We start from the raw sequence: 14,561 nt of genomic DNA, 5'->3' as shown, positions 1-14,561 counted from the left end.
GAAATGAAGGTTGCATTCGGATGGGCAAATCGCGGCCGTGAAGGAGTGGGATGAGGAGATGGTATGAAGGTGCAGGAAAAGGCATGAAAGACGGTAGATCGCCTGCTTTGGTCACGATTCTGTCCGTTGCCGCTTCTCGGACTTTGCTGATCTCGGTTGCGTCTCACTCTGGGCTATTGCTGCAAACACACAGCAAATAGACCACAAACATATCAACTGCGAGCATATAATATCAGGCATTCGCTCACATCTCGCAGTGGGAATCATAACTCAATTATCCGTGCATCATGGATATCCCTTTCTCACCTCATTTTCTTTCCTCTTCGGACCCCAAGCAAGATGTTAGTCTATATACACCATCCACCAATTGTGCAACTCTCGTTCAGATAATCGGACAGATGATCACCTCCATGTAGGTCATCGAGATTACACGATTGAATCCTACGTCATGGTACATTCTAGGCTTATGGGGAAGTGAATATGAGCCCRTCCCGTGATCCTGAGGCTGGAGCCGAGCAATCTACAACATCCTCGACTTTTTCTACACTACACAACAACTTCTCCCATCTGTTCAACACTTTCACCACCCTGTTCAGCAAGTTCTTCCTTCAAGGCTTTGCTCAGTCGCACGCCTGGAATCACTCTCGGATTCTTCTCTGCCTTGCACGAGAGCGACCATCATTCACGAGTCTTTGGTTTTGATATCTCGATCGATATTCAACAACAGTACTCGCGCGCGGAAATCAGCAAAATCTTTATAGCGCACTCGGATCGGCTACTACCACACAAGCCTTCAAGTCWCCAACTCCGTATCCAGGCCAAAAGAATCAAGTCCTCCAACAGGCTCCCGCGCATTCATCACCACCATGGGCAAGATCATTGCATCTTCCGAGGTGGATGAGCGGAACACTTACATCCGCAACCTCGAGCTCGCACTGAGTGAGACGCAGTCTAGACTTGCCAAGTACGAGAAGATCCCGGCAGCACCAGCGCGCCGAACGAACAAGGCGGGCTATATTCCATCTTTCATGAAGTCTACCGCTGCTTCATCTCAGCGTGTTTCTGTACAGGATACGACATCAGGTTCAATCTCGCGAAGCAAGACTTCAAGGCCGGCAAGCACATCATCTTCGGCATCTCTCCCACCTCTATATGCAACATCAACAGCATCGAAGACCGACAACCGCACCGCCCCTAGGTCAAAACGTGTCTCGGGGATGGAGCACTTCCTTCGTTTCACAATAGCCGAATTCAAAAAGACTTGTGACGCGGTTCCCTCATCTCGACGACCGATTCCAGATGAGGAAACACGCCTATGTCGAGAAACCATGGCAGCAGCCGGTCGATGATGATGTTTACCAGACAGTCTACATTCCCTATACCCACCACGAATCAGCACCAGCCACCAAAAGCTCAATAGAAGCAAACCTCCAAAAAACCTCCACGCGACTCAAACGACTACTTCGACTTTAACAACGACGCAGCTTACTGCTACCTCCCCGCCAAAAAAAATCCAATCTCTCCTCGACCAATCCCACAAACTCCTCCAAGACATCCTCTGGCACGGCCTCCACGATCTAATGCCTGCCTTCGTAAAAGAGTACTGGCCCGGGCGGTCCGGATTTCGTACGTTTCGGCTACAAAGACCTCCGCAATGCATTTCGCTCGGGACTCAAGCGAACGGAACCTTCRTCCGTAGACATATTCCCTCTGGTACCGCATCTTCGACGCGATCGAAGTCCGCAATGCCTGGGCCCATCCAAAATGGTTGAGCACCCCGATGATGGATTACTTGCTTTCCAAAGTCCAAGCTTTAGCGATTGCGTTTCATGATGTTCCCCGCATGGAGAATGTCGTGAACATGCGCGTGCAGGTCCGGGAGTTGGCTGGTGAGGCGTTGTTGGAAATTGAGAGGTGGGGGGGGATTTCCGGCACCGCGTTTGTGGGAGGCGAGTCATCGGCAGACGTTTATGGAGGCTTTGCAGAGGGCGCTACGGAAGGAGCTTGTGGAGGAACGGAGGAGTGGTGCGGTGGAATGTCGATGAGAGAGTGCTAGGGAGGAAGATGTGGTTTTGGGACCCGCTGGCATTTTGTTTGCCGCGAGGGAGTGGCGGGATATGGGGATGATGGATTGAGAGGGAGTTTTATGTTCGCAAATTTGGAGGGATTGGAGTATGTTATGGTGAATGATATGCAGAAAGATCAGATGTCCAGATCGGAATAATCGGTTGTACAATCAAGGAAACTCTTCGTCACTGATTACGCTCCCTCAACAGTTTCACCAACTCCATCAGTTCGAAACCCCTTTGCTAAAGAACAGAATGTAGCAGATACATTGTGCACTACGATATAGCAAGTAAGCTCAAGGGCCGTGTCATCCGCACATAACATCAACCTCAAAGAAAATTCGCATCCAATCCCTCTTTGTCTCCTCAAAGCCACAACGCCATTCCATCTCGCCGAAAAGATACCACAATAACCAACTTCACCCCCAAGTTTCAACCTCTTATCATAACCTCCACTCCCATAAATCCCACCAACCACACATCCTCATCCGCACAACAATGCTCGCCCTTAACCTCAACCTCCCAACTTTCCTCCTCCTCCTCCTAACAACTCTAACAACAGCCCTCACCCCCTCCGAAATCCAAAAAGCCTGCAACGCAAAAAACCCCTACGTAGGCGGCGCAATCAACAATTTCTGCCACGTGAAAAACATCATCGTTCCTTCTGCCTACGCCAACAAGGGCCGAGGAGGGGATGTTCCGAATGCGATTGTTACTATTGATGGTACGTGATCCCCCTTCCCAAAAACTAACAAGCGGTGATGGAAGAGGTTTTGGCTGATGACAGGGATTTTTTAGGTACGTGTAACCCACCACAATGGGCCCCGACGAGATATTGTTTGGTGCAATTTCGGGAGATTTGTATGAATGGGGATGAATTTGGGGCTGGGAGGAAGAGATTTGGACGGGGGGGATGTCAGGTTTGGAATATTTATTCGAGGAGTAATGGACGGCATTGAAGAAAGGTTCTACTGGGAGGGGGAATTGGAAGGATGGGTGTTTGAAGGATGTTGTAGGATCGGTTGGGGTTTCGAGAGGCTTTTGTGGCTCCTGGGGGTGCCTGTTCTGTGGCTATCGAAGCACTTCGGTGTCGGTACGATGTACATAGTAAGATGTGAATCAAGTGATAATCACGGTTTCCTCGCTGTACACACTTCAGAGCGATAAAGTTCAGGTTGTCTGACTGCTGTGGGATATTCTTTCCCGATCACTCTTGTTCCGCTCGATTCCAATGCCACTGTCATCTCTCCAACGTGCCGAGAAMGCGGTCTCTTGAACAGTTCCGTCATCTTCGAACCGTGGAGGAAGGTAGGAGATGCTTCTTGAGAAGCCATTCGAGGGGCGTCTAGTCTGTTCCATGGATCGCAGGTATTGGAGAGGGACAATGGACTACTCTTGATCTTCCCTACCTGATGAAGCTGGCAGCCCTGGGTGGTGTCACCGCCGTTCTGAAAGATGGAGGTGCTTCGATTTCTTTTTGGGATTATTGAAGAGTCACGGTAATTGCTTCACCAGCAAAGAATGGTTCGACCTCGCCAGTGACCCTTGACCATCTTCTCAGAATTGTAAGTTGCTGCTCGTTTCTTCGACCTCAACTTAGAGCTCTTGGAATGATCTTGATCAATCCAGAAAAGGCACACTCGGGTAATCTTTTCTTTTGCTGAAAGAGCTTGCTGTTCGCAAGATCGATGAGCCTGGACCTAGCATGTTAGCTACTAGCAAGACAGCCGTAATTAACGGCGAGAGCAGGGGATAGTGTTACTCCTGTGAAAGATGTCTCTTTCAAGCGGCTTTAGTTCATCTGTGTTTGGTGTGCCTTTCCATCTACCTTACCTTGACTCCTTCTCAGACCCTGTTGTATCCCTTCCGTGTATATTGTTCCTGTCCTTGCTGGCGTGCCTACCCTGCCAGGGGGTACCTATCCTTTGTATATGTCGTATGCGGAGGTCTTCCTTCGTTCCGATCGCTCCAGGAAGAAGGGACGTAGGCGGCAATCCAAGGTTCTGAGAAGGAGTTAGCTGTACATGGCCCTTGCTCTCCTATATGTGCACCGCAGAATGCAGACTGCGTAAAAGCGTGTTGATTCACGTGGAAAGGATATGAGCTGGTGAGTACGTCGGGCGGCCCGAGGAGATTCGAGGAAGATCCGATGATGTTGTGAATAGACCCACGGGTGACGCAGCTGCTCAAATCAACTTCTTTCCTCCACCGCAATTTCCTCGCTCCGCCGCGACTTCCCCGCTCCACCGCAACGTCCTCGCTCCACCGTCAAATCTCAATCATCATCCAACCAACAAACCTCCAACGCATCTCATTCCATCCAAATGGACCACAATGACGGCAACGAAGAGGAATCCCCCCCAACCACCAGCATAGCAGACAAGGAGAGCGGCAACAACACCACCGTCGACGCCGCAGTTTCTGGGCCGTGGACCACGCAGAAGCAAGAGGTCACCGTCAAGGAAGAGGCCCTGAGCGATTCTGACGATGGTTTGTCCGACGACGGCGAGGTTTTGAGCAGCAGTGAGTATTCCCGCTTCATCCGCACGTCTGGACATAACGACAGTGTACCAGTAGTCCTCTATGCAAGCGGTAAATACTGACAGGAGAGACAGGCCCGATCAATCGCCCTTCAACGCCCCAAGAAGGCGACTTCCCYCCAGAAACCGACGCGACCATCGCCCACAACCTTGCCGAACTTCGCGCCATTTCCCTTCCCAGCTCCGACTTTTTCAGCGGGCACCAAAGGCACTACAAGTACCGCAAAGAGCGCCTCGAACAGTTCTTCGGCAAGTACACAACCTGGGAGACATATCCCGGTTTCACGGAAGACATGAAGCAGGAGTGGCGAGGGTTGCTTGTCGAATTGGTTACGAAGCATCATGAGCGATTAATGCCTTTGTTGTTGGGCCCTCATACAGATGATAAGTCGGGAACGCGACATGCAAAGAGGCTTCCGGGCTCGGTGCATACGAGGGTGTTGAGGAAGAGACAAGGCTGGTTTGTCGAGGCGGGAAAGCCTTTGCCGGAGTGGATGTTCAAAGACCGACGGCGTAATTGATGATTGGGGCGTGTTTGTCACGTTATATTGGTTGGATGGAGACTGATGTATGATACCACATACAGGTCCTCAGCATACAGGGAAGCTTGGCGGTCGGGGTGCTGGAGGACGGTTGGATTCGCTGGCACAACAAGTACATTGTCTATATGCATGCATGAAGCGGATATCTTCAGACACTGACATCCGTAAATGTCCATGTTCCAAGGATCCTTCACCACCTTGTGCTGATGAAGCATAACGGTCATCGAGCCTGCTCTGGTGCATAGCCTAATCCCCAACAACCCTGCCTGATCAAGACATTCGTCGTGACATGACCGTCATGCTCCCTCCAACCCTGCACGTGATACAACCAGTATCGTCTTGATCAACTGATGAATCGCAGCACATCTCAACACCGCCTCAACAACAATGACCAAACCAAACTAACAATCTCCCCATCCAAAGATGTCTCAACAATCCGCCTTCCAACAAAGAATCCCCTCAAACATAATCGACCTCACAAAGACTCCGGATGCGTCCCCCGAGTCTAAGACAAGCGACTTCGAAATCCAATACGGCGGTTCCTTAACATTCCAACAAATTCAAGACTGGAACAAAGAAGTTTTCGCTCAGCAGGGTGAGATCCCCAGAATCCGGAAACGGTCTCTGGATAGCGGGAATTCGCATCGTGTTAGTAAGAGATGTAGGCCAGAGGAGGGAAGTCTACGGGTGAGAAGGTCTGTGGATGGGGTGCTGCTTGGTGTGGATTGTTATGGGAGGCGGATATGGCGGGATGCTGTATGTCAGAGTCGAGAAGTGTTTACAACGGCTGGAATTGATGAGTTTGGATTTTTTGAACGGGAGGATTCTGCGGTTCATTGGAATGGAGATGCTATGGATCTATGGATTACCCATAGCACTTCTGAGCGTTACAGAGTGGGTTTGAGGAGGAAAGCCGTTGAGAATGGACCACCTGCCACGGATCATGGGTTCTTTCCCCTACGACTTATGACTTCGAGGCCATACAGATGGGATATTCATGACTGCTTGGATGTCGGTGGAAGGGGACGGAAGTCAATACAAGGACTCGTACACGACGTGGCAGCGGCTGAGAAAGATTGGAGAGATCCATCTTGTGTCGACCATGGTCTATGTCCTCTCCACTTCACAAGTCCGAAGGTATTGAGACGGAACTGAGTGATTCTTGGAAGATTGGTAAGAAGAGGTCTGATTCTGGGTGGTGAAATTTACAAGGAAAATAGAGAGAGACATGCGATTGGTTCATCACAGACCATCAAGAGTATGCTATCGTCCGTGGGAAAGAGTCAGGGATAGCAGAGCCACCAGTTGATGGGGCTCCAGTAGCCCTAGCCTCGACCGCTGAGAAGGCACCACAGCATCGCTGGGCTGTGAGAACATAATAACGATCGACACCTCGCCAACCATCCCACAGGCCTTCCAGGCACCAWTCGTGAATCCTCCTTCCTCATCGAAGTCCCGTACTTCTGCATACAACGACAACGTCAGCATGGAGTATCTCAAACCTTTCCCATCATCGGAACCACACCCTTCCTCCCCTCAACCACCTCCTCCCTCAGAAACGCAACATCCCACAACCTGTACTGCCTACAGCATGCGGCATGCAGCATGCATCATGCATCATGCAGGATAAACCATCCCGAATCGGAGAATAACCCTGCTGAAAAGCCCCAAAGCTCAAGGGAAAGCATTAGATTGTTGATCTGGGCTTTGTTCGATCTGGGAGGATGAGGAGAGGGTTGGAAGGAGAGGATTAGGAGGGGAGGAGTGAAGGGGAAGGGGAAAAAAATCAAAGGAATTAATGAGAGGATTATGAGGACGAGAGGTGGGTGGTTTGAACGAGTTGAGAAGAGGGTTGAGGATGGGAGGGTAGAGAGGAAGTGAATTTCTTCCATGCTTGTGGTTTCTGGCGGGTGGAAGAAATGTCATTTTCATGGCGGACGGGAGAGACTTGGAGTGTAGAGATCTGAGAGAATGGCAGGCGGACCATGGAGGATTCGAGGGAACTTGGTGTTGAGATGAGCTTGTTATTGTAGCCGTGATGGAAACATCAACACATCTCCTGCGAGGGAGCAAATGCTATCCTTGCTCATCAGCCAAATCCCATTCAATGACTTCCCAGGAAACCAAACTCCTCAGAATGTAAACTCCAAACCCCAGAAATCGCCTGGACAAAGCTTCTGCCTTGCTTGCACATACCGCCTCCTCTGAATATCAAAAACCAAAACCCCCTCTAGAGTCCTCCACCCTCTACCTCCCACGGAAAAGTCCCTCCAACCTCTTCAAAAACCCATTCCCCTTCCCCTTCTCCTCTCCACCCTCCTTCTCCGCGCGCTTAACCCTCTTCCTCTCAACTTTCCTCTCAATCTCCAAGCGCCTCTCAAAAGCAGCTTGAAGTTCCTCCTACCAACCGATCAGCAAGAGAACCCCAAAATCCCCATCCACAAAGCAGAGAGTGAAAAGAGAGAGGAAAAACAAACCTCCAAAATCTCCTCCTTCTCCTCAAAAATCCCCTTCAAACGCGCGATCTCTCCTCCCATGACTTTTTGTCGGGCTAACATGATGTTATATTCGCGGAGGTGGGATTGGTTGTATTCGGCTTGTCCTAGTGCCTGTGGAGTTTTGTTAGAGTTGTTTTATTTGARGGGGGGGAGGGGGGAAGGCGGACTAGGGTTTGGGATTCGAGATTTGAGAGATGGGTGCGCATTTGGAGGAGTTGGTCGGATAGGACTTCTAGGTCGCGGCGTTGTTGGAAGGGGGTGTGGTTGTAGGGGGCCGTTCTTCTTTGATGTGGATGGGAGAACTGGCGGTGGATGTTTACTTGGTTGCTTGCTTTGCGCGCGCGCGTTGGCGAAGATGGAAAGACAGGATTGTTGGGGGAGATGGTGGAGGTTGTGGAGGTTGTGGATACGGTTTTGTAGAGGGAGGAGTTCTCGAAGTTTACGGAATTCCCAATCGGGCTAGATTTGAAGTTTGATATTCACTTGTGATCCACGTCCCCGTTTCCAGAAGATTTGGAGTTCGTGAAAGTCTTGAGGATGCGCTGTATATCATTTCGGAATAGAGGAGATGGCGATCAATAAGATGAGGCGCAATAATGAGGGGTTGAGTACATCATGATACACAGGTGGTCCATCGGGAGAGGTCATGTTTGAAGACTCCGTTTGATTGAGAGATCCCTGTGATTGCTCGTCTGGCCATGTTTGTGTGGATGTCCAGACAACACAATTCAGGTAGTTCCCAGTCGAAACGGCCCGGCTCAAGCGTCTTGACAGTTCCCTTTTGAACACACCTCTCGAACGGCGCTTCCATCCTTTGTGCTTGATCACGGCGTCCACTCAACACCAACATGATCCCCGAAAGATCCCAGAGTCCTACTGATATCGAGAACTCCGAAACGGTCATGCTCTCTCGTTGAAAAGCATGGTATTCAAGGTCCTGGGTTTGCCTCCAAGAGGGTCCGCAGGTCTGCCTCCAAGACAGATGGAACAATCCATCGTCGCTCCCGGTTCGGGGCACTGTATTCATAGTCCTGATGAAGCGAGGCATCATCATCGATGACAGGTGCTGTAAAGGGGGCAAAGCAGTAGAATCCAACATTCGAGAATCTCGTACTGCTCACCCATCCATACTTTTCCCATTCTCCTCCCACATCCTCCATCCCTGGCGATCCCGCGGCTATCAGCGTCAATCCAATCCATGTCCTTGCAAGCAGCAAATTCAAGGAATGAAAAGCCATGAAAACTACTGTCCTCGTTCACCAGAGCGATTCTTCCACCTCCTCAACCTCCACACCTCTATCTCTTCCTCACTTAGCTCTTCGACGCGTCCATAGATTTCCTCGGACTTCAGAGACGAGCATGCAGAGTGTTCCYCTGCACCGCTGCCTCCGGCTTTTATCGTGCAGTTGGTGGAATTGGATGATCGGTGAGGTTGAATGCCATCATCGATACTGTGGTTGAAGAAGAGCCATATTTCTTTGGATGCGGTGTTGTGGTGTCGTTGTGGCGTTGCTGCTCTGATCGGCAGCGAGTTTCGTGCACCTCGAGATGCATGAAGTCTGCGGTGTGCTGTGGAGGATGTCGGTGGAGATCCTGGAGGAATGGTTCTTGCGTTGCTGGAGGGTGGATGTTGATGAATGGGAGGCGGGATTGCTGAATACGACGGATCAGCTACGGGGGTGGTTGAACAGTCGGGCCTATATTGCTCAGCAAGCGGGGGGTGGAGGAGTCAGGTCCGGCGCCTGTGCAAGCGGCGAACACACAGACACGAAAAGTGACGTGACAAGAGATCTGGCAAGAAGGGCCTGAGAAACACATGTACAGTACACCGAATACACTTCTCCAACAACAACAACAAACCCACAAGCGATCAAACACATCACGAACGAAGTCAAACAGACACAGAAGTACCCAAAAACAGCCTCAATTCAAGATACAGATCCTTCCTTCTCTCGCCCTTTTCCCTTCTTCCTCCGGACCTTTCGCGAGCCTTTCATGGGTCTTGCCGACGCGGCAGAAAGCCCGCAGATGCTGGATTACGACACTGCACCGTTTGGCGTTCTCGTGGTACCCACGGGCACTTGTGGCAGGCCCCGCCATGGTGTGTTGGTGTGGTGGTGGAGGGTGGTGGTGAGGTTGAGGCTTGTTGATGTTGATGTTGATGTTGGAGTGTGATGATGAGGTGGAGGGTTGTTGATGTTGGACAACGATGATGATATTGCTGCTTGTGTTGATGATGGACAACGACGATGATGCTGTGGCTTGACTTGATGTTGGACATGGATGGCCTGCTTGAAGGACGACTCGACATCATGAAGCTGGAATGAAGTCAGTGATGGTCAACAACGGGATAAGTCAAAAAGAACTGACCTTCTGTATGTGTTGCCAAGACCTCGCACCACTTGAGAGTGCACCCTCCAGGCCAAGGCATAAAGCCCCGACCTGGTGGGCGCACTCCCAAGTGCTTTTGACCCGCGGGTCGACAGCAAATAACATGCCGTCATGCCGGTGGGTCTGGCTGTCGTAAAGTATATCGTATGATCATGAAGGGTCGTTAAGTCTTGATATTGGTCGCGTAAGACGTCCATTCTGCCGGTTGTGGTATCAGCGCTCGCTGTTCGCAGCAGAGACTGTCTCCTCATCATCGCTCTTGCCGCCGGGGAATCATCGCTCTTGCCACCGAGGAACAGCGGGTTGGGGATCTCGCCGGTGCCTTGAAGTGTCATGTCCGGGATGCCGAGGCCAGGAACATAACTTTTGTAATAGACTTGAAGGCGCCGGCGACGGAGGTAACTTTTGTGGCAGACTTGAAAAGTCTGACCACTAACTTTTGTGATAGACTTGAATCGGTGCTGTCGAACCCAGAGCAAGTCGCCAGTCCTGTGAGGTGGTGATATTAGCRGTGGTGATGGAAGGGAGGAGGGATGATGGATGATGATGGAGGGGAGACTTACACTCTTCATCCGCGGACAAGCGGCAGAACGACAACGACCGACCACGAGCGCCGGAAGGGCGACGGCGAACACATCTTTCCATGCAGCGACAGGCGCGTCCCAAAGAGGGAGTGCGGCGGTGATGCTTTCATCCATGTTGATGGACGAAGGAAGGAAGGAAGTGTGTGGTGACATGTTGTTGATCATGTTGGTGTTGTTGATGAAAGGAAGAAGGAAAAAGGTTGGAGGGGGCCGGCGATGACTGGGTATTTATACTGCACGCCCAGCTGTGCGGATCAAACAAATCACGCTAGAGCTTGATTGGTGCACCGCCAGGCTGCCATTGAGATCAAGCTGCACGGCGGGGTGGGCGTGGGGGTGGAGGGGGTGAGGCAGTGAGGCCGGCTTGGATATGGATCTCGATATCGTCCAGCAGCGCCAGATGCTCAGCGATCGATGTTGATAGCAGTAGGAAGGAACATGTCGCTCTATAGATGCATGCAACTCTCGATGATACCCCGTCTGTTGAAGGGCTTGCCTGATCGTATCGCCAAACCCCCATCACTTCACGTTGTCAAAGCCAGYGGAGCGATCGACGCGTGGCTCAACTTTCGAAAAAACAACAACATCTCAAGCCGCCACAATGAGATCCCYATCCACAAGACTGTATAACGCCATAGAGATCTTGATAAATGCATTCAAGAAGACGACAGCATCAACTCCAGCGGCGGAAGTCTGCCCTGCCTCCGAGAAGCTGCGCGAACCGGTGTACATCTGCGGCGTCGACGCCTCCGGAGAAGAGCGATACTACCCCGTAGTACTCATCGAAGACAATGCCATCAAGAGAAGGCTCTCGATCGATGAGATGAGCCTGGAGGGTTGAGAGCAGCGGCGCTGGCGGAAGACAAAGTGAGCAGCCCTTAACAAAGCCGTTGTTGCGCTATCCTTGACGAATCCTTGAGCACGGCGCGGGAGAGGAAGATGGGGATGATCCAGTGTGACGGGACTGACAGGAACTGCAGGACAAGAGAATCACCCAGGATATCGTCCACCTCCGCGCAAATGGAAGACCATTTTATTCGCCAGACGCGTTGAGCATCCTGCGGGCCTTGCCGTGCTTCAGAATTGTGCCGACGATACTGAGGTATTGGCTCGCAAGGCTAGTAGTGAGAGCCTCTTGACAATGGGGAGAGCCAATTCTCTGACGATCGACGCTCTAGGTATCGTGGAAAGCCCTGGACAAGAAGATCAGCCGGAGCATTTGCTTGTGAAAGGAAGGTTTGCAAGCAGCAAACGAACGATGATATTCTATAAGAACGATGAATTCTGCCAGAGGAAAGTCCAGTATCCAATTTGTTGCAGACTGTATATATTTTGAGTCCCCAAGATCGTATATTCCTATGCAAGACAACGTTACATGCTTGACGCCATCCAAAAAAGCCACGACGGGCAGATATGGCGAAGAAGACTGCCTCTTGTCGGCTTGCCCCTAACTCCGCGATGTATCTCGATTTCCCCAGGCACCATAAGCAGGATCCGCAGGTCAAACGAGTGAATAGACGACCTGAGACGTCATGTACCTTCGGCTCCAGCCGATAGTGACTTTGCCGCACCAAGTGACTTGAAGTTCACCTCAGGCAATAATCCGGCTAGTGTGATTCCAGCGCGGCCKCAAGTCTATAAATCTCCACTTCCGACTGCTCGACTTCCTCTGAACATCATCGACAACCAGTTCGATTTGGCAACCTTGACTTGACTCCGCGCATCCGCAACACAAGTCTCCAACACTTCCAGGTTCCAACACCTCAACCTTTCGACCACTCGAGGTTCCAACCTTCCAACACTTCAAGCTTCTAACCTCCAACCACCTCGAGGTTGAGACCATCTCACCAACGACCTCCACCACCACAACAAACCTTCCACCAACAGCAGTAACCATGGTCGGACAAGTATCCTGCTACATCTGCCACGGCATCGGGCACACCTCTCCTAAGTGCACAGTGCGCGGAGACGGCCGAACCGACAAGCACCACGGGTGCTACATCTGCGGAGCTCAAGGTAAGCCGCGCGACTCTTCCATTCCCCCGCGCATAACACTAACCTCCCACGCAGATCACCAGAAGGACTTCCACGGGTACTTCGATAGCGATGGTCCTCGCTGCCCAAGCTGCAACAAGTTTGGGCACAACGCCAAGTACTGTGAGAAGAAGAAGAAATGGCAGAACGCGAAGAAGAAWCGCGGAAAGCGCCACGGTCCGTCGAGGCTCAACCAAGTTGAGAATGCCGACGAGGGAGAGCAGAAGGATGCGGAAGAGCGCGACCCCAACCTTCCGCGCGGCGATGTTGTTGACCAAGAGGCCAACGAAGTGGACCACAACATCGCGGAGCATGACAACGCGGTTCATGGTATCGGCATCGCCACCGGCACCCTCTACCTCAACGAGCCTGAGGTTGACGCCGCGCGCACTATTAGCGCCAAGGAATTGGAGGACGCACTCGATCCTCTGCCGAACGCTGGCAATTGGCACGAGAACGTGCGGGAGTTCCTCCGCCAGTCAAGTCCTCCCGACCAGCAGCACGCAGAGATCACCGCTGCCATCCCCACCAAGGTCCGCTCGTACAGCGAGTTGAAGGCCGCGCATCTCGCACAAGCCGTGAGCAGCGATGCATCGCGCCAAGCCAACGAAACGGCGCACAGATTCCTGACGAACATCGTCAACAAGGAGCTCAACAAGACTACCCCCTCCACGCCGTGGGAGAACGGTGCCGCCTGGGCTGCCGCCGGCCGCCAGTACTTCTCCAACGTCACGGCAAACCCTCTCCCGCATCTCCTCGATGATCCGGACTTCTTACAAGAACGTTCGGTGGACATGGTCAACGAGCTTCTCGGAGAAGAGCCGGTGAATAAGAAGCTGGTGAGGCCATACGCGCCCTTCAAGTTCCCGAGCATTTTCGACTCGAAGGCTCCGATCATCCCGCTGTCAGGAATGGGCGCCGCGATTCGAAAGAACGGAACGCCAGCGACGCTGGCGGGGCTTGCGGAGTAAGTCGGTTCTTTCGATATTTTCTGGGCTGCCGTGGTGCTAACTTCTTCGTAGTGTTCCTCCCAATAAGAGGATCTGAGCGCAATGAGAAGATCGGAGCGCGGGTCTCTGGATGGCTTGGAGAGACTGGAGACCTGGATGAGTTGGAGGCATGAGAGGTCCGTCGGACGGAGCGAGTAGAGGTAATCCTGTGGGATGCTACAAGCTCACACGATAACGATGAAAGGCGTTCTGGGATTTGATTTTGACTGAGACAGAGAGTGACACAACAAGTGTCAAAGAACGGCCTTCACACCAGCAACGCGATACATGCTCGTAGCGCGGGATGAACTGCAATGAATCAAATAAAAAGCTATACTTCATCCATTCCTTCTGCCCTTGACGCTCCTCTGCTGTGGAGTATTCCATGTATTGTTCTCTTGCTTCTTACGTCTGCCCCGACGTACTCTTATCATAAGCAGAGTAGGTTCGGTCTTGTAAGAAATAGACACAAGCATTGCATAAGGCATACATTTTCTCTCCCTCCATCTATCGCCTTTAACCATGCCCACTGCTCCGTCCATCATCTTCAACAATGCCCACTCCTCCTCGCCTTTTACAACTACTCGCGAACACTCCCTCGTATTGTCCCTCTTCCGATGTATCGTTCCAGCACCATGTACAGCGATCTACATATATATGTCTTCTGCTTCTACCCGTCAAAAATGCGTGCAGGAAAATATGTCCCACGCGCAGCGCGACGCTAAGACGCGTCTCCCGATCCCTTTCAAAGCTCGCCTCAACTTCGCCAGCTCCAAAAACCACTAGAACGCCATGTCGCCTTCATCACACAATCCTCTTGGCCATTCTGCTCCAAAGCACGTCTAAATACGTCGCCGGTACCAAAACCCGGGTCTTGAACCGCGTCCGTGCTGCCAAAATCTCAAGTATACTCCTGC

The 14,561-nt window shown here is 51.7% G+C and overlaps 5 protein-coding genes; 4 read left to right on the top strand and 1 right to left on the bottom strand.

Moving 5' to 3' along the window:
* Window positions 1–866: 866 nt before the first annotated feature.
* Window positions 867–1,349, top strand: RCC_08837 (uncharacterized protein; the record flags this gene model as incomplete). The annotated part of the gene is made up of 1 exon (XM_023774083.1): window positions 867–1,349. One exon carries the CDS (start codon window positions 867–869, stop codon window positions 1,347–1,349), a length of 483 nt encoding a protein of 160 aa, XP_023629851.1.
* A 3,041-nt stretch (window positions 1,350–4,390) lies between these two features.
* RCC_08836 (uncharacterized protein) lies at window positions 4,391–5,127 on the top strand (the record flags this gene model as incomplete). XM_023774082.1 has 2 exons in its annotated part: window positions 4,391–4,589; window positions 4,682–5,127. The coding sequence occupies 2 exons, from the start codon at window positions 4,391–4,393 to the stop codon at window positions 5,125–5,127; spliced, it is 645 nt and encodes a 214-aa protein (XP_023629850.1).
* Window positions 5,128–9,639: 4,512 nt separating this feature from the next.
* Window positions 9,640–10,786, bottom strand: RCC_08835 (uncharacterized protein; the record flags this gene model as incomplete). XM_023774081.1 has 3 exons in its annotated part: window positions 9,640–9,964; window positions 10,017–10,498; window positions 10,601–10,786. 3 exons carry the CDS (start codon window positions 10,784–10,786, stop codon window positions 9,640–9,642), a joined length of 993 nt encoding a protein of 330 aa, XP_023629849.1.
* A 436-nt stretch (window positions 10,787–11,222) lies between these two features.
* RCC_08834 (uncharacterized protein) lies at window positions 11,223–11,462 on the top strand (the record flags this gene model as incomplete). Its single annotated transcript, XM_023774080.1, has 1 exon — window positions 11,223–11,462. The coding sequence occupies one exon, from the start codon at window positions 11,223–11,225 to the stop codon at window positions 11,460–11,462; it is 240 nt and encodes a 79-aa protein (XP_023629848.1).
* Window positions 11,463–12,516: 1,054 nt separating this feature from the next.
* RCC_08833 (uncharacterized protein) lies at window positions 12,517–13,626 on the top strand (the record flags this gene model as incomplete). XM_023774079.1 has 2 exons in its annotated part: window positions 12,517–12,637; window positions 12,692–13,626. 2 exons carry the CDS (start codon window positions 12,517–12,519, stop codon window positions 13,624–13,626), a joined length of 1,056 nt encoding a protein of 351 aa, XP_023629847.1.
* Window positions 13,627–14,561: the final 935 nt, after the last annotated feature.

Source organism: Ramularia collo-cygni, assembly GCF_900074925.1.
Source record: "Ramularia collo-cygni strain URUG2 genome assembly, contig: RCC_scaffold15, whole genome shotgun sequence".
Classification (NCBI taxonomy): domain Eukaryota; kingdom Fungi; phylum Ascomycota; class Dothideomycetes; order Mycosphaerellales; family Mycosphaerellaceae; genus Ramularia; species Ramularia collo-cygni.
This window is presented reverse-complemented; position numbering and strand designations above follow the sequence as displayed.